The following is a 25,035-nucleotide window of genomic DNA, read 5'->3' on the forward strand; positions in this document are numbered from 1 at the left end:
TTCTCAATTTTATTTTCTTTTTCCTCAATTTTGATTTGTAATATATTGTCTATTAAAAAAGACCTCATATATATGAAACTGTTTTTTTTCGAATTTCTGCAGGAAACATCCTAACAAATGTGTTATACCGTCGACGCACCTTCACTCACATCTACATTTATCATGCGATTTCTATTAGCTTCATTCCCATTCTGTTCCTGGATTTTTGAAATAACTAAATAATTTACCTGTTCCTTAATTTTCATGTGTATCCATTTAGTTTGCATTTCACAAAAAAATGTCAACTAAACTTATTGCACATTTGATACTGTCGTCGTTTAAAGGATCGTCTTCTTTATATCTCAGCGTGTATGCGTATTTCCAAAGTTCCACACATCGCTGAAAGCATTCATTATCGCCATACAAAGTACCACGGAAAACGATTTGTACAATTGTTACAGGATGATTCCCGCCATAAATTCGGAAATATTTTAACAGTGCCTGCATGTAAAGGTCATTTGGGTCAGTGAGTTGACGTAAAGAATCTATAAAAGTAATTTCAACTGCATGCTGAGAGTAAGATATCGGTGTCACGTTCATTACCGGATCGGTCAGGCTATTAGCCACTTCAAAACGCAGCTTTAATGCTGTTTCCCACATTAAAACACATCGTGTGACGTCATCGTCTACCAACCCAATAAATCAAATGCATCGCATTTTTCTTCCACTGGAAATTCATAAGTATCTAGAAAGTACTTCATAACAGACGAACTGCCTCTAATAGCAGTGATTTTAAGGGATGTTTCTTAATAGTTTGTTTTGGCGGTCATCAAACCTCCGACATAATAACATAACGGTTTCTAACTTAATAGCGTGTGCAGCGTAATGTAAGGCCGTATATCCATCAATACTTGAAGTGTTAACACTTGCTCCTTAAGAAATAAGATATGCGCATAGTTCCGTGCTAGCTATGGTTGCCATCAAACACGAATATCCCTTTTCTGTAATCTTCCTGATGTCTGCATCATGCTCTACGAGAAATTCGACTATAGGTATATTTAGTAATCCACAGGCCGATATTAATGGCGTCGAATGTGCACTGGTAGGCCCGTTAAAGTCTGCACCATGTTCAATCAGAAGTTTTATTATATCAAGCCCATTTTCAAGACCCGTATCGCACCATAAAGGTGGAGCTTCAATATCGTTTTCCAAACTATGGATTTTAAATAACCCTTTCTGTTCAACGTCAGAGTCGTATTCTTCCAAGAAATATTTCACAATATCCGTGCTACCCGTTAAACATGCAAAATATAATGCAGGCTTTCCGTCGATTTCAAAAGTCACTATTGATTTCCGCTGACTTATTGTCAACATACATAATGTTGTGATGATTTTGTAAGGTTTATTTTCATCAATACATTTGTGTATAATCCTTGCATACTTTTCAATTTCAGAATTACTATGTTTAGCTGACATATTTTTTCACTTAAACATATACCTTTAGAAACGATAATTAAAACAGCTGATCAGCACTAAGCGATATGTACGTCCCTGTCTGTAAAGTACCTTTAACTCGTACATGTATCAATAATCATAAAATCTTATTTCACCATAACCATTACAACCGATTAAAAGTGTTTATGAAATCATGCGTCGAACAAATAATTCAGTATTTTAGACTATATATCCTTTGGTAATTTTCAGTTCCGTGTCAGTTGATAGATATTGACAATTTAAATCTATTATCTATTCTAAATTTATATCTACCTGCTCTAAATATCACAATAATTGACCATGCCCGACGTATTATATGTCAAATAAAATAACGTGAAAGCAGATGATAAAAGACCAAAATAAAATACGTAATCTTTCCTAGTATGATGCTCTTCTTTTTAATGTTATTCAATGTTGATGTAATTTCTGGTAATAGTTATCCATTTTTTAATCTACATATTCTCAACGATATTAATGGCATAAAAGGCCTTAAATGTTTGCAAAAACTGAAGAACTCCAAGCTATTTTTCATTACTGCAAATACCATATGTGCACAATTTGCAAGGAAAGATAACACCCGTATTGATGAAGGAAACAGTTTTATGGGTGGACGTATACCTTAAATATGAACCGGTTAAATGTGATGTTAAATCTTTCAAAAAAATGACATGTAGATTTATTATTGCGGATCGAGAAGTTAAGATAATTAGAAATCAACCCGGTAAATGATTGGTAACATTCACTTGAGCGAACCATTCAAGAATGGTGTACACCCGGGGCACATCCATTGACTATCTATATCTAGCAGTAGACACCTAAATTGAACCACTGACCCGCAGTAGACACAGGAATACCACCATTGCCAGTTGGTAGACACATGAATACAAACCGTTGTCCAGTAGTGTACACCGGGGTAATTATCCCTTTCATTTACTTTTTAAAGTTTATCTTCTGTTTTCCTGTTAGCAGACATTCATACATGTTGTTAAGATCGACACCAGAGAGGAAAGACGGAACATCTGCCTTTCTATCCTTAAGTTTACCCGGTCGTTGATAAGCCCAGTATCCTTATGAACAAAAAACAAAATAAGGTCTGGACAAAAAAATAAGATTTCACAATTTGTTCTTTAATTTCTTGAATGCAATGTTCAGTTTTAATCAAAAATTATTTTAGATTTTACTTAAAGAGTTTGTCAAATATCTCTTGTTTATCTGTTTTCATTATTAAACATTATTCGGTTATTGCACATCCAAATTTGTAATGTTCCTTCAATATAAGATTCCGTTACGTGGCTGAACTGTTGGATTCTAACGTTACCGACGCTATACCTGTCATAGTGCAATTTTGTCAAATCCTTTCTTCCTGATACTAAAACTAATAGCTTTACCTCCAAACAAATAAACCACAGTTTTATCATCTTACATACTTTTACGACACATCAGTGGATGAAGTCCGATTTTGATGATTCTTTGTAATGTTTGTTTTGTTAACGTTAATTATTTGCGGACGTATTTTTACAAACACATCGCACTTAGGAACATTTTACTATATTTTTTTACAAACAATGAAATAAGAAAAAAATAAGACATTTAGTATTTGCCCTAAATCGTTTATGGTGGATCGGATGTCTTTTTTTGAGCATCCCTTCCGGTCATGTTGCAAAATACTTTTGTGGTTTAAAAATAGTTTACCAAGTATCATTCAATATACATCAGAAACACCTAAAACTTGAAATTTAAGGACTAAACTATAAAAAAAAATAATGTCGTTAAGTGTATTTAGATTTTTCATAAAATTCCTTTTAAAATCAAGTTATATATAGCACACCTTTTACGAATTAGTGTATTTAATTCACGAAATCTTGTTCGATGTATACAACACTGTTCACTTAACTTGATAGAAAACGAACTGTATTTTGTTTTAGAGTGCCCTCTATATAGCTCACCAAGATTAGAATTCTTACAAAATTTATTTCAAAAGTTTCCAAATCTGAGAAACATAAATTTAGAAAATCTCTTTATCTGGATCATGACAAATGAAGATTTAGATTTTAATACAGTTTTTAGTCTGTATCTAAATAAAATTTTCCAGATCAGACAAGAAAAAAAAAGAGATAAAAGTTAAGTTAAACAAATGGAGTTATCCCTCTTTGTACTGGCTCTCTCCCATCATGTATATATGTTTTTAATCATGTTTCCATATTTGTTCTTAATCATTTTTAATTATTAACCATCAGTATGTATGTTAGATTGTATGTGTTGTTTGTTTGGATATTGTATGAATTTTGTGATTTGTATGAATTTATATGCTCTATATGGGTCCTTTAATTAGAAATAAAGACATTTGAATTTTATTTTAACTGATTTGATTTATACCACGTTGCCTGCTTTCAAAACCAATAAGACGTGTAGTTTTAGAGGAGTTAAGTTTGTGATGAGAAGGAAACGTTTTTTAAACTTATTGTGTAGGTATTCATTCTTTCCCAACAACAGGAAAAAGATCGACTAATTGATGTATGTTGATTGTGTAATGTTCAGGGACACATATTCTAAGCATGTTCAATTCACGGAGATATACCTTTGAGATTGGAGGAAATTAAACCAAACATTCAATGATACATTTTCGGAATATTTATTTTGACACGATAAAAACAAGAATCCACCAATTTATCAATATCGCCTCTTTGTTTATAGAACTCGTTACTCCTTTTTGTAGCTCTCCCCGGGCATTAATTTTCTTTAAGTTTATGGAATCATTTATTGAGGGTTAGGTTTAAAAGTATAACAAGTATAAAGGTAAAAAAAAGTTTTCCCTTTATAATCCATATAAAATATTACGGTAATTTCGTAAATTTCAATGTATTCTAAAGAAAATTCAAGGTCCAGGACCCCCATTTTTTGTTTTGAAATTTAAGATTAAATTGTGCCAGAAGTCTTTTACAGAAGTTTAAGAAAAGTGTATTGTCGGGCATTTAGACACCCTAGCTACATTAAGACAGGTATAACATCATAACAATGGTAGTGAGCAGCAGAAAAGTGCATTTATTTCAAATTTATTCAAAAATCTAGATTTTTATTGAATATTTCGTACTTTATACAATGTACCAGTTCCATTTAATTCTACACATAAAAATAACTCAAGTTATGTCTGTCGTTTACAAAGATTATTTTTACACAAAGAGCGCTTCCTTTTTTAGAATTTGTCTATCACATAAAAACGAATGTGGCATGTGAAATTAACAGCTAAATATACAAGCTTTGAATGCATTTTCTTTTAACAAAACATCCTATTTCACATGTTTGATAAACCTATACAGAATTGATCAACAAATCTACTAACCAACAAAGGACGTGGATGTAAGTAGTTATTAGAGAATATGTTACCGCATGGCCTTGAACAATGAGCAAAACTCATACCACATAGAAAGCTATAAAAGGCATTGGAACTGTCAAATCATTAAACTGTCTTTAAAACATTTTGCTGTTATTATTGTTTTAAACCAGATGCTTTCCATCTAGTTTTAAATCTTTTTAGAAGGCAGGTCAGAAAATTTAATGCTTTTTCTCAGTGGATCATATCCGTCGTCGCTACGGGTATTAGTATTTGCACCACAGACCAATAGTATATCAACCACATAAACTGATGGAAATTTCATCAGAGAAACATCTCCTACTTTGGTTATATTGGGATCTACTGCTAAGTGTAATAATGTCTGATTATTTATTCCCCTTGGATCAATCTGAACCAAGTACGCAACTTGTTCTATAAAGTCTACACGCTCAGTCACGCTACCACCTATAAACTGAAAAAGTCGAATTAAATGTAGTGTTAACTTCATTAGGCACTGCAAATGTCCTTGTTCAATAATGCTTAATGGACGTATGGTGAGAACACTTTTACCTCCCTCAATCTGACGAACAATCGTCTTGAAGACATCCAATACATCGGTCATCTGCACCTGAAATGATAAAAAGGCTAATCAATAAAAACCATAAAAATGAAAGACTACCCTTTTAAATGATTTTCAGTTTGTTTTATTGTTGTATAGTTACACAACTTAATCAAGTCAGGGAATATGTTGAGCACTCACAAACATGTCTAACCGAGCCACGTTCTTTGTATACCTGTCCCAGACAAGAGCCTGTTATACAGTTTTCCCTGTTGGTAATGTTGTTGTTTTTCATTAAATATTGTAACCACCAATCTGTTCGTTAGTTTTCTCTTGTGATTGATTCGCATCTAGCATCTTAAAAGAGAGGCAGAAGAAACCAAAGGTATATTCAGACTCATGAGTCGAAAATCAACTGACAACTAGCAAAAAACTAAAAACGACTAAAACACAAAAAAGAGTCTACAAAAGAGTCTACAAAAGACAACATATAATACTTAAGACTAAGCAACACAAACCCCACAAAAGCAGGGGTGATCTCAGGTGCTCATTAAAGGTAAGCAGATTCTGCTCCACATGTGGCACCTGTCGTGTTGCAGATGTAAGTACAAACTTGGTGATGAGTCTAATTCGGCAGGTCACATTCAAGGAAATGAGCACGGGATTGTGGACTACAATTGGAACATATCCGTCGTCAAACAGATATTCAATAAAGGTCGTGATAGCGTCTCGAAGGAACGACTTCAACTTCACTGCTGGGAATCCTTGGTTTAATAGCTTTAAAAGCAACCCTCTATCAAGGAAATCATGAAAGGAAATGCAAGCCTTGGAATATCGTATCAATTGGAAGATATATACTCCATATGCAAGCGCTGCTGGACTTTTGCTACATAGAATTAGAAAGTATCCAATTGTATTGTTGGAATCATCTCATTTGTCGTTAAGTTTTCTTCTCAATGGATCCTCATTGTCAATTTCATGTCTTTAACAGCTTAGTATACGGTATACGTTTTGTTCATTGTTGATAGCCTGGAGCGAAAGACATATTAGCGAAAAAATCTAAACATTTTTAAAACAGTGTTTTAACTGAAGCAAGTACATTTGTCATTTCGGGGCCTTTTATAGCTGACTATGCGATATGGGTTTTACTCATTGTTGAAAGCTGTACGATGACCTATAGTTGTTAATTTTTATGTCATTTGTTTCTTGTTGAAGAGTTGTCTCATTGGCAATCATACCACATCAAATTTTTATATTTTAACTGAAGCAATAAATGTATTGGTTTATATTTCTAAAACTGTATCCATTCATAAAGATTACCCGTTCTTTCGTATTCTTGTTACCCCATTTTATCTCCATTTCACAAATCATGTCAACTAAACTTATTGCACTTTGGATTGTATCACCATTTAAAGGATCGTCTTGTTTGAATCTTAGCGTGTAAGCGTATTTCCATAGTTTCATACATTGCTGATAACAGCCATTAGCTAGATACATAGCACCGCGAAAAATGATCTTTCCGATTGTTACAGGATGATTTTCACCATAAATCCGGGAATATTTCAGTAGTGCTTGCATGTAAAAGTCATTTGGATCAGTAAGTTGACGTAAAGTTTCGACTGACATAACTTCAACTGCACAATTCAAGTAACATACCGGTGTCACGTTCCTTACAGTATTGGTCATATTATTAGTCACAACAAAACGCAGCTTTAATGCTGTTTCCCACATTAAAACACACCGTGTGACGTCATCGTCTACCAAACAACAACCCAATAAATCAAATGCATAGCATTTGTCTTCGACTGAAAATGTATAAGTATCTAGAAAGTATTTTATAATAGTTGAACTGCCTCTCAGAGCAGCGATTTTAAGGGGTGTTTCTTGATAGTTTGTTTTGGCGGTCATTGATCCTCCATTCCGACATAATAACTTTACGGTTTCTAACTTATTAGCGTGTGCAGCATGATGTAAGGCCGTATATCCATCCATACTTGAAGCGTTAACACTTGCTCCTTTAGAAATAAGATATGCACATAGTTCCGTGTTAGCTACGGCTGCCATTAAACACGAATATCCCTGTATTGTAGTCTTCCTGATGTTTGCACCATGTTCTACGAGATATTCAACCATAGGCATATTTAGCGACCCACATGCCGATATTAATGGCGTCGACTGCACACTGGTCAGTCCATTAACGTCTGCTCCATGTTCAGTCAAAAGTTTGATTATATAAAGCCCATTTTCAAGACCTGTCGCACACCATAAAGACGGAGCTTCAATTCCATTTTCCCAGGTGGGTGCTTTAAAGAACCCATTTTGTTCAACATCGGGGTCACATTCGTCCAACAAATATTTCACAATATCTGCGTTACCCTTTATACATGCAAAACATAATGCAGGCCTTCCATCGATTTTGAAAGTCACTATTGATTCCCGCTGACTTATTGTCAACATACATAATGTACTGATGATTTTGTTAGGTTTATCTTCATCAATACATGTGTGTATAATCCTGGCATACTTTTCTATTTCAGAATTACTGAGTTCAGCTGACATATTTAATATATATACCTTAGAAACGGTAGTTAAAACAGCTGATCAACACTTAACGATATTTACATCCCTGTCTGTAAAGTACCTTTAAATCGGTTCGGTAATCATAAAATCTAATTTTACCATTACCATTGAAGATGATGAGAAGTGTTTTTTTGAAATCATGCGTCGAACAAATAATTCAATATAATAGACTACATATCCTTATATCCTTTGGAAATTTTCAGTTTCGTTTCAGTTGATCCATATTGACAATTTAAATCTATCTACCTGTTCTAAATATTAATATAATTGACCTTGCCCGACGTTATTTATGTCAAATAAACTAAAGTAAAATAGGTTATTAAAGTTAGAATATTTACACCTTTAATGAATTTGTGATGGAAAACCAACATATATTTCATTAAACGAACGACCATCGACCAAATCTCATGGCAGATTTTGTCACCCCTTGGTGGCAATAGTTTGTTTGTATTAGAACTTCTGAAAAACCGGTAAATATTGATGATAAAATACCAAATTGGCCTGCATGTTTTCAGAATGGCCGCACAGGAACTTGTTATTATTATTCTGATAATACAAAAAAGCCAACCGACATAAAGATAATTAGTTACATAGTGTGCTTGTGATCTAATACGATATACATTGGGTCAGTTAATTTCTTATTGGGTCAGAGCGAAGCTCGAATCTCCATATGGAATTTACTGACCCCATATATATCGTATTAGGTCACTAACACACTGTGTAACGAATTTATCTTACCGAATATCTTAACATGTGGTCTTTAGACTAGTGGCTAATCAAAGTGATTAAGTCTTCGATACTTAATATTTAGTATTAAGAACCTACTTCCATTGGTCTATACAATAATAAATGCCAACAATAACAACTTATTAGCTTTAAATGTGTTTTATGAATTTATTTCAATCGTTCATCATCATTTCGTTGTCTGTTGAACCCTTTTAGGTTTTTCCTCAACACCGTGTTATTTTTAAAATGGGACGTTACACCACTACTAATAGTTATCAAAGGTACCAGGACTATAATGTAATACGCCAGACGCGCGTTTCGTCTACGTAAGACTCATCAGTGACGCTCAGATCAAAATAGTTACAAAGCCAATTAAGTACAAAAGTGAAGAGCATTGAGGACCCAAAATTCCAAAAAGTTGTGCCAATACTAACCGTGTATTGAAATAAGCCCCGTCTACTTACCCCCATATGAAATATACACGGTCTCCTCACGGTTGCATGTAACCAATCATAGTCCTAGAGGTGTATAAGAGGTAAGAAAATCATTTTTATTTCCAATAAAGGATCCATTATGGGCAAAATCAGTACAGTGCTTAGTATATTACACATTTACATTACAGAAAATATAAATGAAAAACAGCTCAAACATGGGATATAATATAATAATGTGAGTTAATATAATCCATATAAACTATAATGTTCAGTGTTCGTTGTCTATTAACCAGAAGCAGCATCATATATCCATTATGAAATAAGCTTGTATGAGTTAAATCCAGCTCGTGATTGATGCATATCTACAAATAATTATAGAAGTCACCAAGGTAATGTGTACCTTGGAGTTTATTTGGATTACCCAACCGGCATACAGTTATTTAAAGATTCGCCGCATTATATATATATAGACTTAAGTCATCCGCCTTGTTTATATTACATCTCTGCTTGTGGATATTAATTTTCCTTGTTTATGAAATATATCTGGGAATGAAGATGAAAACCGGATAACAGGATTATCTGAAGTATTAAACATTACCATACACCATCAACAACGACTCATCCTAAAATAATATTGGTACACATACAAACAAACAATAGCGAACAACACAAATAAAAATAAGAAGATGTGGTATGATTGCCAATGAGACAACTCTCCACAAGAGACCAAATGACATAGAAGTTAACAACTATAGGTCACCGTACGGCCTGACTTGTTAAAGGTACAGTTAAGATGAGATGAGATTCATCCAGATGATCAACGATGTAGTTATACCTATTGGACATAATAAATCTATGAGAATAACAGTTTTCTGACGATATAAAAATATATTGTTGAATGCTGTTGGTTTAATTATTTTACTGGACATTCTCTTGTTTCTGCTTTCAGCTTTCTTCTCAATATAGATTTGTTTTTATCGCATCATGAAATACGTAATTAAAGATCTTTTATAATCTTTTCTAGTATTATGCTCTACTTTTAAATATAATTCAATGTTAATGTAATTGGCTGATTATAGTTATCAATTTTTTCATCTTAATGCCAAAGATTTGATTGGCAATAAAAGGCATTGAATGTTTGCAACAACTGAAGATCTCTTAGGTTTTTGTCTCGCCTACCGGAAAGTCGCAGTATGCGAGACGTATGTATTACTATCCGGCGGCGGCGTAAACTATTTGTATAAAGCTTTATATTTCAGAAGGAAGAAGACCTGGATGCTTCATATGTTGTATGCCGATTTCTTATGTTACGAAATTTCCGTCTGTCATATGTCCATTGTCATTGACCTTATTTTCATGGTTCAGTGACTGCTTGAAAAACATTTTTTTTTTTGTCATGTGAATTTGTCACTTATTATAAGGAATAGGATAATTATATTTGGTATATGGGTTCCTTGCAACGTCTACATGTCCGCCAGACAGGGTTCATCTGACCTCGACCTCATTTCATAGATCAGTGATCAAGGTTAAAGTTACATGATTATGTCCGTTTCTCAAATGTTATAAGCAGTAGGTCAACTATATCTGTCCGTATGAAGTCCGATTTTTATGATTCTTTGTATCGTGTGTCTTGTCATTGTTAATAATTGCTGGGAGTATTTTTACAAACACATCGTAATTAGTAACATCTTGTTATTTTTTATGCACAAATGAAGAAATAAGAAAACATAAGATATTTATCATTTTATGTCCAAAATCATTTATAAAAATAAACACAATTGTGGGGAGCAGCGAAAAAGTTTTTATATAAAAGATTTTCAAAGTTTAGGCTTGTGTTGAAAATTAAGTACTTCATATTGTCCATTTGACTTCTATATATTTGCAGAAAAAAATTCTTAAAAATTCATTTTTTCAAATTATGTTTTCCTTGATGTTTGTTAATATATGATATATACGAACTCTGACTATTAATTTTATAATTTTTGGTCTATAATTAAAAAAGTTTCCCATTAGGTCTCTATGTTAATTTTATTTTTTGAAGTGTAGATTACCTGATGGAGTAAGTATATATAGTGTAACAGCCATCCAATAAAAACAAAACCAACATACATGTGCTTTGAATGTTTGTTTATTTATACCTTTTGACTTTGTATATTTAAATATAAAGAAGACCTTAACTGACCAGCAAACAAAATTAGATTTCATGTCATGTGATTGTTTTAAAAGTTCTATATATGATAGGAATCTCCATTGTCCATTTTCTATTTAGAAAATATTAGAAATAGTATAAACTAGTAAAACAGTACTTTATAGGCAACGGAATACCTTCATATGTTATGTTATTAGACATGAGTTTTGACAGGATTTGTTCACTTTTTATGTTTAAGTTTAGTACAAGGAAAAAAAAAATTTCTCACATCAAATTTATTTTTATGGCCATTCATAATCTTCAGTCTCATCTCCATCAGTATAATCATCTTTTTCACTCTCAGATTCAGAATCAGATTGAATGTGTATAACAACTTTTTGAATTTCCTCCTGGATTGCATCATTTTGCCAATAGCTCGGTTCAATAATATTTTTTAACATGATCACAAGAGTTTAACCACTTAGCACTATCCTATCAATTTGTTCAAATCCTATTTGGAAGAGTGATTTATCATCATTAAGTTTAAATGTTGAATTTTCTTGACCAATAAATCCCTTCAAATAACCCCATACAAGTTCAATAGGGTTTAAATCACAATGGTAAAGGGGAAGTCTAAGTACTTCATGTCCTTTCTTTTTGAGGAATTCATCTACCTTATATACAGGTGCAATTTTCTTAGATTTAATCATTTGATATAACTTTGGTTTGGTAAATTGCTGTCAAATTCGATACCATTCTTATTTAAAAACAACCTTCATATCGTCTTTTCTCGAGTAAGAGGTTGGAGATTTCGTACTCTCAACACGGACACTGTAGTATGATGCATTGTCCATGAATACAATACTTTTTGGGGGCATTGATCATGTGAATGTCGAACATTCCAGGAAATCGGGGTTCTTAACTTACTAAGATTAATAAGTATTCTAATGTATATAATGATAAATTAACTAATGCATCTATAAAATTAACCCCTCTCCTTAAATTACACTTATTTTAAAACTTTAAATCATAACACAAAATTTACGAAACATTATAAAAGACAATGAAAATTCTATTTCGATATTAAGAAACATATAACATCTTTCCTTTTGATTATAATCCAAAATTAATAAGATCAATACAAACACTATATCCTTTAATCATGTCAGGTTATGATTTTCTGATCACACTGGACACACGCACGATTTTTCTAAAAGGGGGAAATATATGTCAGGTAGATTGTATAAGGATGGAAAAGTAAAGGTCAAATCCGGAACAAAAAACAATTTAGATGATTTGCATTTGTATATGTTTGTATAAAAGTATGTAATTAACTAACAATTATAAAGTAAAAATTATCTTTTAGACACCCTGTTCTTAAAGATATCAATATATCAGGGTACCTTGTTTGTGAAAGCTGTAGCAATAACGTAATTGTAACAGCTATAGACTTATAAATCAATTATCATTGTCAAAAAAAAAAAGAATAATAAGAATTATGGCATGTGAAATCTACAGATTGATATATAAGCTTTGATTGCATTTTCGTTTATCTATACAGAATTGATCTACAGATATACTAACCAACAAATGACGTGGATGTAAGTAGTAAGGTGACCTAAATTTACGCGAATTTGAAATTTGACAGTTATTACGTTTGCGCGAACAAATGGTGTTACATTTGTGCAAATTTACCTGATACATTTTGTCTTTCCTGGAAAGGAACATGCTAATTAAGAAGGGATATAGTTAGGATACTGTTGTCAGGTCATTAAAGATTGCATATTTTGGCGTTAATATTGATTCACTTATAGGGTCTTTGCATCCGAACTAAACACATTTATTTAAAAACCAGTTGTTGGCATGACACGGGTTATGTTCTTCTCATATATGTTATGATGGTATGATACTAAACCCCTAACGGGAAGGATTGTGCCTGATATTCATATGATGAAGACATAATCTTTCAATCAGTTTAATTGAAGTCTGGAGCTGGCATGTCAGTTAACTGCTAGTAGTCTGTTGTTATTTATGTATTATTGTCATTTTGTTTATTTTCTTTGGTTACATCTTCTGACATCAGACTCGGACTTCTCTTGAACTGAATTTTAATGTGCGTATTGTTATGCGTTTACTTTTCTACATTGGCTAGAGGTATAGGGGGAGGGTTGAGATCTCATAAACATGTTTAACCCCGCCGCATTTTTGCGCCTGTCCCAAGTCAGGAGCCTCTAGCCTTTGTTAGTCTTGTATTATTTTTAATTTTAGTTTCTTGTGTACAATTTGGAGTTAAGTACGGCGTTCATTATCACTGAACTAGTATATATATTTGTTTAGGGGCCAGATGAAGGAAGCCTCCGGGTGCGGGAATTTCTCGCTGCATTGAAGACCTGTTGGTGACCTTCTGCTGTTGTGTGTTCTATGGTCGGGTTGTTGTCTCTTTGACACATTCCCCATTTCCATTCTCAATTTTAAGTATAAACACTACATTATGGACACATTACACAGCATTTTACCTCAACAGGAATCAGATATAAGTCAGTCCTGTGATAAGACTCTGGGTCATTGTTGGTACCTTTTGTGCGTTTATTTGGAACAAGCGTCAACATTCTAGGCGGTATTGCATACTAACTTGTGACGTCATTTTCAACTAAGTAGTTGGCAAATAGTTTGTGGCTTTCATACTCAGTAGCATTTTACATTAAATCATCTACAAAACTGACTTTAAAGAAGATCTGACAATCTCAAATTCAAGCCGTGTTTAAACCACTTTTCTATTTCAGTTGACGAATTTTTTATTATTTCTTTTAGAATATTTAATTAATTCGCGCAAATATAGTAAACTTTCAACATGTAAATTTCGTGCAAGCATAATGCGTTTTGTCGCGCAAACGTAGAAAATTGTTCGAGCATATGTAAAAGGAATGCACGCAAACATAACGCGCTATAGCAGTTATTATAGAAAATGTCACCATATGGCCCTTAACCATGTTAACAATGATGTAGATGTGTGCACTGATGATTCCCAAGTAATAAAGTTTGTTACTTTTGCATTTTGAGAGTTTGTATCAGTTAGTCTGTTGTTATTTATAGGTTCAGGTATATTCTGGTGTATATTTCACTTATTATCTGTATCGATAACGTCAGATATGGCGCAACTGTGTCATGGTTGCTATTTCTTTACCGTTGGGTCCACATTCTAAGCGTGTTCCCGAAAGTGTACAGTTATGATTTCTTAACTGAAAGAATCGACATGCCCAGATTTGTTTAGTCACGATTATTAGAATAAGCATTTTGAGTCGAGGACTCCTATATTTTTCGTCTGCGATTGATTTTATGTTTTTATTCCTGCTAAGAAAATTTACTTACGGTAAATTATGAATAAATACCATAGCAAGGTCAAGTTCGTCAGTCTTTGCTTTGATTACGTTTTGGCCTACAGCAAGGATCCCAGGGGCTCCTATATGTAAGAAGCAGCGCATTTAGCTGTATGTCTCGTATTTCTCTGATCTATTTTCATTGTAGAATTAAGGACATTCCCGTTTAATTCGTACAAAAGTACAAGAATATTATTTTAGTAGGTCTACCCCTTTTGTAAATCATATAGTTTTTAGAACACTGTACATATATGTATCAGCTGTTCCACATGTTTAATGAACGTATCATTTTTTACTATGGATTAATTATTCGCGCTACCAATCCAGAGAGAGATCAGACATCAGAATTGACGGCCATATTTATTTGTCTCTCGTATAGTTACAAGTTTTATGAGTTTATTCGTATTCTGTGCTTTGGGGATAGAAAAGACTAGCAAGAAGCAGAAATTAATGAGTAAACCCCATACTCCATAGAAAGCTGTAAAAGGCCTCAACATATCAAAATGAGAAGCAATTCAAATGAGAAAATAAGTGTCCTATTCTAACATTCATTTACAAGATTGTATCATATAAAATAACAAAAAAATAATAAACAAATCAACAAAAATAAATTAAAAAATATTGAAATCATTTAACTGTTTTTCAAACGTTTGACTGTAATATTCTGAAACAGATGTTTTCCATCTAGTTTAAAACCTTTTCAGAAGGCAGGTCAGAAAATTTAATGCTTTTTATGAGTGGATCATATCCGTCGTTGCTACGGGTATTAGTATTTGCACCACAGACCAAAAGTATATCTACCACATAAACTGATGGAAATTTCATCAGAGAAACATCTCCTACTTTAGATATATCGGGATCTACTGCTAAGTGTAGTAATGTCTGATTATTTATTCCTCTGGGATCAAGTTGAACCAAGTACGCAACTTGTTCTATGAAGTCTACACGCTCATTCACGCTACCACCTATAAACTGGAAAAGTCGAATTAAATGCAGTGTTAACTTCATTAAGCACTGCAAATGTCTTTGTTCAATAATGCTTAACGGGTGTATCGTGAGAACACTTTTACCGCATTCAATCTGACGAACAATCAACTTGAAGACATCCAAAACATCGGTCATCTGCACCTGAAATAATAAATAGGCTAATCAATATAAAAAAAATTAAAAAGACTACCCTATTTAAATGTTTTTCCCTGTTTGGTTTGTTGTTCTTTCGTTACACACTTTCTCAGGTTAGGGACCAGTTTGAGCACTCACACACATGTTTAACTGAACCGCCGCACACGTTCTTTGTATGCCTGTCCCTTGCTTGATGTTTGCCTATTTTCTGTCATTGTTATTTTTTATTTATTATTTAAGGCCTTAATCTATTCGTTAATTTTCTCTTTTTATTTTGTCGCATCTGACATTTCACAATCCTTAACGAAAGGCGGAACATACCAAAGGGATTTTCAAACTCATAAGTCGAAAACAAACTAAAAACGACTAAAAGACAAACAACAATTCACAAAACAAAACATATAAAACTAGAGACTGACCAACACAAACCCCATGAAACCAGGGGTGATCTCGTATTATCAGGAAGAATAAGTAGATCCTGCTCCACATATGGCACCCGTCGTGTAGTTTGATTTGATTTTTTTTTTTTGCACTTGCTAGTACAAACTTGTTTATAAGTCTAATTCGGTAGGGCACCTTCAAGGAAAAAAGCACATGATTGTTGTCTACAATTGGAACATATCTGGCGTCATCTGTGAAATAGATATTCCTTAACGGTCAAACAATCGGTGATAGTGTCCGTAAAATTCTCGAAGGAATAACTTCACTGCTGGGAATCTTTGCTTTAAACGCTTTCTTGTAAGAAGAAACCCTCAATCAAGGAAATCATGATAGGAATGCACTGGAATATCGTAATAATTATGCAGCTGAAATCTTGTCTTTTGACGGAAATTGTTGATCTCAACCGACACTCATTGTCGATTTCACGTTTTAATTTGGCTACCCATAAACCAGGTTCAACCCACCATTTTTTTTTCTTAAAATATCATGTACTAAGCCAGAAATATGGCAGTTGTTTTCAAATAGTCCGTTTCTATGTATGATGGCGTTTGTTTTTGTTGCAGCTCAGTGTTTCTGTTGTTTCGTTGTTTCCCTCTTATAGTTGGTGTGTTTACCTCGGATTTGGTTTGTGACCCGGATTTGTTTTCGCTTAATCGATTTATGACTATTGAACAGCAGTATACTACTGTTGCATTTATTTAACAGCAAAATATACGACATGGGTTTTGTTCATAATGATTGTTGATAGCCGCGAGCAAAAGACATATTAGCGAAAACATCTAAACATTTTAGCGCTGACATTAAAAACCATTTTTTGAATAGCTTTTTACTCAAGCAATAATTGTATTCGTCTGCATTTTTTAAACTGTATTTGTTTTAATAAATTACCTGTTCTTTTGTTTTCTTGTTAATCCATTTGGTTTCTAATTTACAAATTATATTAACTAAACTTATCGCGCTTTGGATAGTGTCATCATTTAAAGGATCGTCTTGTTTGAACCTAAGTGTGTAAGCGTATTTCCATAGTTCCACACACCGCTGATAACAGCCATTATCTCCATACAGAGCCCCACGGTAAATGATATTTCCGATTGATACTGGATGATTTTCACCATAAATCCGGGAATATTTCAGTAGTGCTTGCATGTAAAGATCATTTGGTTCAGTTAGTACACGTAAAGATTCTACTGACGTAATTTCAACTGCATACTGAAAGTAAGATACAGGTGTCACCTTTTTTACGGTATTGGTCATGGTATTTTCAGCTTCAAAACGCAACCTTAATGCTGTTTCCCACATTAAAACACACCGTGTGACGTCATCGTCTACTAAAAAACAACCCAATAAATCAAATGCATCGCATTTTTCTTCGAGTGGAAATTCATAAGTATCTAGAAAATATTTCATAACCAACGAACTGCCTCTAAGAGCAGCGATTGTAAGGGGTGTTTCTTGATAGTTTGTTTTAGCGGTCATTGATCCTCCATTCCGACATAATAACTTAACGGTTTCTAATTTATGATCATGTGCAGCATGATGTAGGGCCGTATATCCATTCATACTTGAAGCGTTAACACTTGCTCCTTTAGAAATAAGATATGCACATAGTTCCGTGCTAGCTACGGCTGCCATTAAACCCGAATATCCTTTTTCTGTAGTCTTCCTGATGTTTGCACCATGCTCTACGAGAAATTCGACTATAGGAATATTTAGCAATATACACGCCGATATCAATGGCGTCGAATCCGAATTGGTAGGTCCATTTACGTCTGCACCATATTCAGTCAGAAGTTTGATTATATCAAGCCCATTATCAAGACCAGTAGCACACCATAAAGGTGGAGCTTCAATATCGTTTTTCAAATTTCGGATTTTAAATAACCCTTTTTGTTCAACGTCAGGGTCACATTCGTCCAACAAATATTTCATAATATCTGCGTTACCCTTTAAGCATGCAAAATATAATGCAGGCCTTCCATCGATTTTGAAAGTCACTATTGATTTCCGCTGACTTATTGTCAACATACATAATGTACTGATGATTTTGTTAGGTTTATCTTCATCGATACATGTGTGTATAATCCTGGCAATCTTTTCTATTTCAGAAATACTCAGTTCAGCTGACATATTTAAGCACTATTAACATATATCTTTAGAAACGGTAGTTAAATAGCTATTCAAAACTAAGTGATATGTATGTTCCTGTATGTAAAATACCTTTTAACCGTTAATGAACCAATAATCCAAAAATATAATATCAACATTTGAAATTATGAAAAGTGTTTATGAAATCATGCGTCGAACACATAATGCAGGATATAAGACAATATATCCTTTGGGAATTTTCAGTTCCGTGTCAGCTGATCTATATAGAATTTTTTAATTTATCTACCTGTGCTAGATATTAAAATAAATGACCTTGTCCGATGTTATATATTGTAAAAGTAATAATAGTTTATCAAAGTTAGAACATTAATATCTTGTTCAATTGAATGTATTTGTGATGGACAACCAAAATAGATTTCATAAATCGAACGACAATCGACCAAATATTATGTAAGATTGTGTCAATCCCTACGTGACAGTTGTAAGTTTGTTCATGCTTAAACTTCACAAAAACCGATGTAAACAGATACAATAAGACCCAATTGAACTGTATGTTCTATTAGAAGGGCGCATAGAAACTTGTTACTATTATCCTGATAGGATAATTAATATGCATATGTAATTAGATCTTTGAATATAGTTTACATTGGCACTAATATCGATTTTGTCATCAGCAAATTAAAACATAACTAAATTTGTATTTTTTTTTCAAGTGGGGTGTATAAAGACACACCCACGTTCGTTTAGATCTATAAAGAGGTTAAAATCCTAACTATCCTACTGTCTATCGATACATTTATTTTTGGCATTGCACTAGTCATTTCTTCTTTGACTGTCCATGACGTTAAAATACTAAATCCCTGGGATGTGTTTTAGTAGATTTTAGTCTCTGATGCATGATTTTTTATTATTAACTGTTTTGGCTTTTAACTAGCTGTCAGTAACTGCGAGTACTCTCAAATCGTACTTTCTTGTTTATTTGACCTGTTGATACTAATTGTATTGCTTTTTTGTTATTTAATGTTATTCAGGTTTATATCTGGTCTATATACCAGCTTTGATAAGTGTTTGGTATAACTATAAATTTTCACTTCGTACTATGAACATTAAAATTATTTATTTTGTAAAAATATTTCCTTTCTCTATTGGTACTGTACACGTATACCTAACAACAAAATTATTTTCATTTACCTGTGTTTAAAGTTATTGCAAATGGATGGTATTTTTGTTCGAGCATATTGTTTTTCTTTAATTGTTTAACATTTCTTACCGATATAACATGTTACTTTTATTATTCTTCCCTTAGTTCATTTATTTTGTATTCAAAATTATTTATTTTGTAAAAATATTTCCTTTCTCTATTGGTACTGCACACGTATACCTAACAACAAAATTATTTTCATTTACCTGTGTTTAAAGTTATTGCAAATGGATGGTATTTTTGTTCGAGCATATTGTTTTTCTTTAATTGTTTAACATTTCTTACCGATATAACTTGTTACTTTTATTATTCTTCCCTTAGTTTATTTATTTTGTATTTACATTGTGTCATAGGTCAAATTTATTTGTTCAGTGTATGTTCAATGGTGTTAATATGTCCTTTGATTGAGTTAAGCTATTTCAGGTGATATTTTATAGTGTGTCTTTCTATGTTGTGATGTTACACTATTCTTTCAGAAAAAGGGTGAAGGTTTGGTACCATTAAAACGTTTAAACCCGCTGCATTTGTTTGCACCTGTCCTAAGTCAGGAATCTGATGTTCAGTAGTTGTCGTTTGTTGATGTGGTTCACAAGTGTTTCTCGTTTCTCGTTTTTTTTTTATATAGATTAGACCGTTGGTTTTCCCGTTTGAATGGTTTTACACTAGTAATTTTTTGGTGCCCTTTATAGCTTACTGTTCGGTATGAGCCAAGGCTCCGTGTTGAAGACCGTACTGTGACCTATAATGGTTTACTTTTATAAATTTTGACTTGGATGGAGAGTTGTCTCATTGGCACTCATACCACATCTTCTTATATCTATATATGATGTTCAATGGCACAAAATATAGTTTTATCAATGCTCTTCAACTTTCTACTTGTTTGGCGTTGGAACTATTTTGATTTGAGCGTCACTTATGAGTCATGTAGATGAAACGCTCGTCTGGTGTATCAAATTATTAGCCTGGTACATTTGAAAACTATTGAAGCCTTTACCGGAATACAATTATTACTTTAAATATTTGCCACATTATAATTATTCCGTCTGAAATTTTTGCCAATCGTTGTATTTATATCTCCCTTTGCAGATATTGAGCTCCTTTGTGAGATATGTTTATGATATGATACGCAAAAATAGTTAACCGCATTTATCTGAAGTATTGGACAGTAAAATAGATCATCAACCTCGACTCCTCTTTTAATAAAATAGTCGTACACATAAACACAATCAACAGCAAATAAAACATGGCGAATTAGTTTCATTTATAGTAAAAATAAAAAAATATGAACTTCATTTCAGTTGACATACAATGTAGCTAAAGCCACTAAACGAAGATAGAAATGTACGGTCCTTAAAGTCTTACGATTTCAAAAATATTGTTAAAGTCGAAAGGTTTTTTTTACCAGACTATTTAGTGTTTCCATTTGCAGCTTTCTTCTCCCGTGAAATACCTTATTACAGATCCTGTATAATCTTCACTCGTATGATGCTCTACTTTTTTTTAATATAGTTCAACATGTTCAATGATGATGTAATTGTTAGAAACAATTATTATTATGCTGTATGTTCTAAAAGATTTGTATTGCAATAAAAGGAATTAAATGTGTGTAACAACTAAAGAACTCTTGGATTTTTGTTCCATTCATGCTGAAATATAAAAGTGTACAACTTTCATATGATCATACGTGCTCAAATTGCAGAGGAAGATAACAACCGATTCAATCAATGTTTAAACTGATGCAGCAAAATGTTTTGATGAGTAGACTTATCCCATAAGTGTGATAATAAAACTTTCGAAATTATGACATGTCGATTTGTTATTGTGGATCGAGTAGTCGAGATAATTAGAAATCAAACCGGTAAATGTTTTGGTTTTACTTGTCAATGAGCGAACCACCCACGACAGGTGGGCACCCGGTCTTCTTTTTCACTATTAACAGACATTCATGCATATAATGGTTTACTTTTATAATTGTGACTTGGATAGAGAGTTGTCTCATTGGCACTCATACCACATCTTCCTATATCTATATGTTGTTAAAATCGACACCAGATAGGAAGACGAAACATCTGCCTCTCTATCAATAGTAAGTTTACCTTCTGTTGATAAGCCCAGTATCACCATGAAGAAAAACACGAAGGTCTGTACAACGGGGTAAGTGTTACAATATGTTCTTTACTTTCTTTAATGTATTGTTGAAAGGTGTTTTTAAATATTATTTTAGATTTTATTTTTTAACTTTGTCAAATATTTATTGTCTACATGTTTCTTTATTAAACACTATTCTGGTATTGCACAGCAAAATCTATGTAACAAGATTCTGTTACGTGGTTTGAACAGTGTTATTATAGTTTTTGAATCTCTAAAGTTGTTTAAAGTTGTTGTTAATCATTACATTTATGCACTGATATTTAAATGTATGGTGTATAAAATGTTCCCCCAATATCTTCACTTTCTTTTCAAATAAATTCAATCCTGTTTTATAACATTGTTTCTTTTTATATGTCTATATAATGAAGAACCATTAGCAAAACGTTTGTTTATGTTGTAGACGTTAGTAGTATCAATGACTGCGATCTTATTCTTTGTGACAGTTATTGTAACATTAGCAGTATGTCAGTCTCAGAACTCAGAGTTTGTACCACAGACGCGTGACTTTGATTACAACTCAAAAGAAACAGTCACTAAAACTACGGAGGAATCAATTATTTCGTTTGGAGGGCCGATATCTAAAGAAAAAATCCAAAAGCAACCAACAAAAACTGTTACAACACCCAACGAAACTGTTTGTCCAATTACTCAGCTAGAAACAAAGGGACCAGTAAATCTATATATTCATGGGGCTTTTGCTACAACAAATAAAGGTTGGTTTGTTGCCCCTTGTTGCTTCATATACACTCAAATTGTTATGAGTCTCAGTTTGCGTTTCTCTCTACCAGCTGCAAAGGCAGCAATCGACCAAAGAATACTTTAAAAAGCGAAAAAATGTGACGAATTTAAATAATATAATGCATGATGTTATTTCTATTACAGTACTTCTTATCCCAACAAGACAAGTTTATATTGCAACAAATGAAATATCAAAAAATTATTTCAGACTTACTTCCATTTCCACAACCACAATCAAAATGTGAATGTTCTCCAGGGTCGCAAGGTCTACCAGGAATCCCTGGACCTGACGGTAAGATTGGTCCTCGAGGACCCAAAGGAGACAGCGGACTACAAGGCTCTGTAGGTCCCCCTGGTAGACCTGGTCCTCCAGGGAATGTGATAGTTAATACAACACATACCATTAGTCATAAACAATCCAGTGTGTTTACTGCATTCTCAGCTGTGATGACTATGACACAATATGGACCATTCGGTCAGGATAGGGTAAGTTGTGGTGTAATATAAATATAAGTTAAACTGTTATTGTCTTTTGAATGCAAAATTTAATCTCCAAACTGTTATTTTTGTAGGAATTTAGTTAAGACAAAATATTGACAATACATGTATTTCCGAGAACCATTGCTATTGCTGTTTTAGCTATACTTTTGCATATAGATATATTGATAGAAACATGTTAACGAAATCCGTTTTTTTATTATTCATATATCGACGAAAAGTAATGCAAAACAATATGTTATTGTGACTTTTTTTTCGAGCCTATGACATTTTGTCACCAACGCGAGACATAGCGATCCTACAGTCCATCGTCGATGGTGTCAAAAGTTAGGTTTTTTTTTCATTTCTCTATATAATATTTTACTAATAAAAGGATTTATTTTTATGCAGTTAACGTTTCCATACAGTCGGGGATTAAACAGATTTTAAAGTAATGACTTCAATAACTTTTTTATAATCTTCGTGGAATGTTATGATACATGGACTGGAACCTCTTCAAGATCAAGATATAACAAATGAAGAAATAAGTCTATTTTTGTTTTGTTTTTGTAGAATCATTATTTTACTGATCAAACTTAGTTTTGCAGTCAACATAACACTTTCAAACTGACATCAGCAATCGCATACGAGACACAGTGTTTAGTACCCTTTGCAATGTTTTATTTTATTTTCGTGATAATAATTATTAGTAATCATTTAAAGTTTGTAGCTGTTCTGTTCATGTTGACTTTGGTCTTGTTTCTCTGTATGTTTTGCTTGAAGTTGTCATACATTCATGCTAAACAAAGCAGAAACATAATTTAGAAACAATTTTTGTTTCTTTGGTTTTTTTTTCTTTTTTAGGGTTCTTTATACTGATAATATTTTAGCACTATTTTCAGATAGTAGTTTTTGATCAAATACTGGCAAATTATGGTAAATCTTACCGTCAAAGTGTTGGTGTATTTGTAACACCTTATAATGGACTCTACCAATTCCATATGCATATACACACCAGGAAGTCTTTCATTGCTGAAGTCACCTTACGTGTAAGTTTGTATTGTTTACTGGTTACAGCAACCCGTTAAACAAAACATTTTGAACCATGTCTTCTTATAGAGAATTGTGAGGAGTGATAAAGTCCATTTAATGAATTTAGCACCGTTATTTGTTCGTCGAGTCGGTTACTTTTGACGTCTGAGTGTTGTTAGGACTTGTAATATATTTTTCCATCATTTATATCATTGTTTTCATTTTTTTTCATTTTTTGAGGCTTTAGTAGTCAGTCGTTTACAAAATACTTACTTCATTGAATTAATTTGGATCCGTACATTTTACTTCTTTTACAATCAAGTGCAACATGTTCATGAACTAAGCACATACAGTCTCCAGCAATAGACTGGTGTCTGTACAATATGTTAATCTCTAAATACTCACAAGTTGAAAATAATTTGTGGATAAATTTTATTTTAGATTTTATTAGGCACTTTACTCGCATTATTCACAAATCACTCGTACAGTAGTTAACCATTTAGAACTCTATGACAAGAAACGCTAGACAAGCGCTTAATTAAGCGCGTATTCATTTTCAGGTAAAACGAAAAATGAATACCCAGTCGATGCAGGATATTGTCAGAACATGGGCTGATGGGAAAACAGGCAACATAGAATACGAAATGGGTTCATCCAACAGTGCCATAGTTTATTTAGAGAAGGGAGACATGGTATATTGTGTGTTACCAAAGAATCAAGTGTTGTCTGGGTTACAGTTTACATCATTTTCTGGATATCTGATGAAAACTGACGAAAAGAACGATATGAACTCAAAAGACAGATTTCAAACATTTCTTCCATAACTATTTAATGATTTAATTAAAAAAATGTAGTTTTGTATTGAATCATTTATTATAAGTAAATAAATCGTATCAGACATCCTTTTACAGAGATAAAGCTGAACTAGGCTAGACAACAGAACAAATAAATCAATGTATCGCTAAATTCACTTGTTCAAGTAAGGACACATCCTGCTGATAGCTGCGCTGCATGTGGGGTTTGTTTTACTTATCTGATATATGATCTAGGTTCACGATGGTGGAGATTTGTGCGCAAATAAAACTGGTTCGTACTTAACTCAAACTTTCCTGATTTAGACAGCAAAAAGAAAATCGATTTCGGGGACTCCCTTATGTGT

At 33.0% G+C, this 25,035-nt stretch overlaps 2 protein-coding genes across 6 annotated transcripts in view; one reads left to right on the top strand and one right to left on the bottom strand.

Annotated features, from left to right (window-relative positions):
* The window catches only part of LOC127725335 (protein fem-1 homolog C-like), a 236,574-nt gene extending 218,043 nt beyond the window's left edge, over positions 1-18,531 (bottom strand). The window contains exons 1-2 of one of the 5 annotated variants that reach the window (XM_052232262.1): positions 17,060-18,527; positions 4,093-5,432 (exon numbers count right to left, since the gene is read on the bottom strand). In XM_052232262.1, the coding sequence (XP_052088222.1) occupies positions 4,995-5,432; positions 17,060-18,298 (1,677 nt within the window). In that variant the 5' untranslated portion in view covers positions 18,299-18,527 and the 3' untranslated portion in view covers positions 4,093-4,994. Of the gene's footprint in view, positions 1-4,092; positions 5,433-6,683; positions 8,181-15,136; positions 15,737-17,059 lie in introns of those variants that run through there. The other 4 variants (XM_052232261.1, XM_052232260.1, XM_052232263.1 and 1 more) reach the window with 4 other exon arrangements.
* Positions 18,532-22,091: 3,560 nt separating this feature from the next.
* On the top strand, positions 22,092-24,717 carry LOC127725955 (collagen alpha-1(X) chain-like). The gene is made up of 4 exons (XM_052233258.1): positions 22,092-22,116; positions 22,576-22,853; positions 23,747-23,893; positions 24,437-24,717. The coding sequence occupies exons 1-4, from the start codon at positions 22,092-22,094 to the stop codon at positions 24,698-24,700; spliced, it is 714 nt and encodes a 237-aa protein (XP_052089218.1). The 3' UTR covers positions 24,701-24,717.
* Positions 24,718-25,035: the final 318 nt, after the last annotated feature.

This window comes from Mytilus californianus, unplaced genomic scaffold (assembly GCF_021869535.1).
Source record: "Mytilus californianus isolate M0D057914Y unplaced genomic scaffold, xbMytCali1.0.p SCAF_15, whole genome shotgun sequence".
NCBI lineage: Eukaryota > Metazoa > Mollusca > Bivalvia > Mytilida > Mytilidae > Mytilus > Mytilus californianus.

Coding starts and splice junctions, on each gene's coding strand:
- LOC127725955 (XM_052233258.1), top strand. CDS start 22,092: ATGTCAGTCTCAGAACTCAGAGTTT. Junction 22,117..22,575: donor AGTCTCAGAACTCAGAGTTT/GTACCACAGACG, acceptor AAATTATTTCAG/ACTTACTTCCATTTCCACAA. Junction 22,854..23,746: donor GACCATTCGGTCAGGATAGG/GTAAGTTGTGGT, acceptor CACTATTTTCAG/ATAGTAGTTTTTGATCAAAT.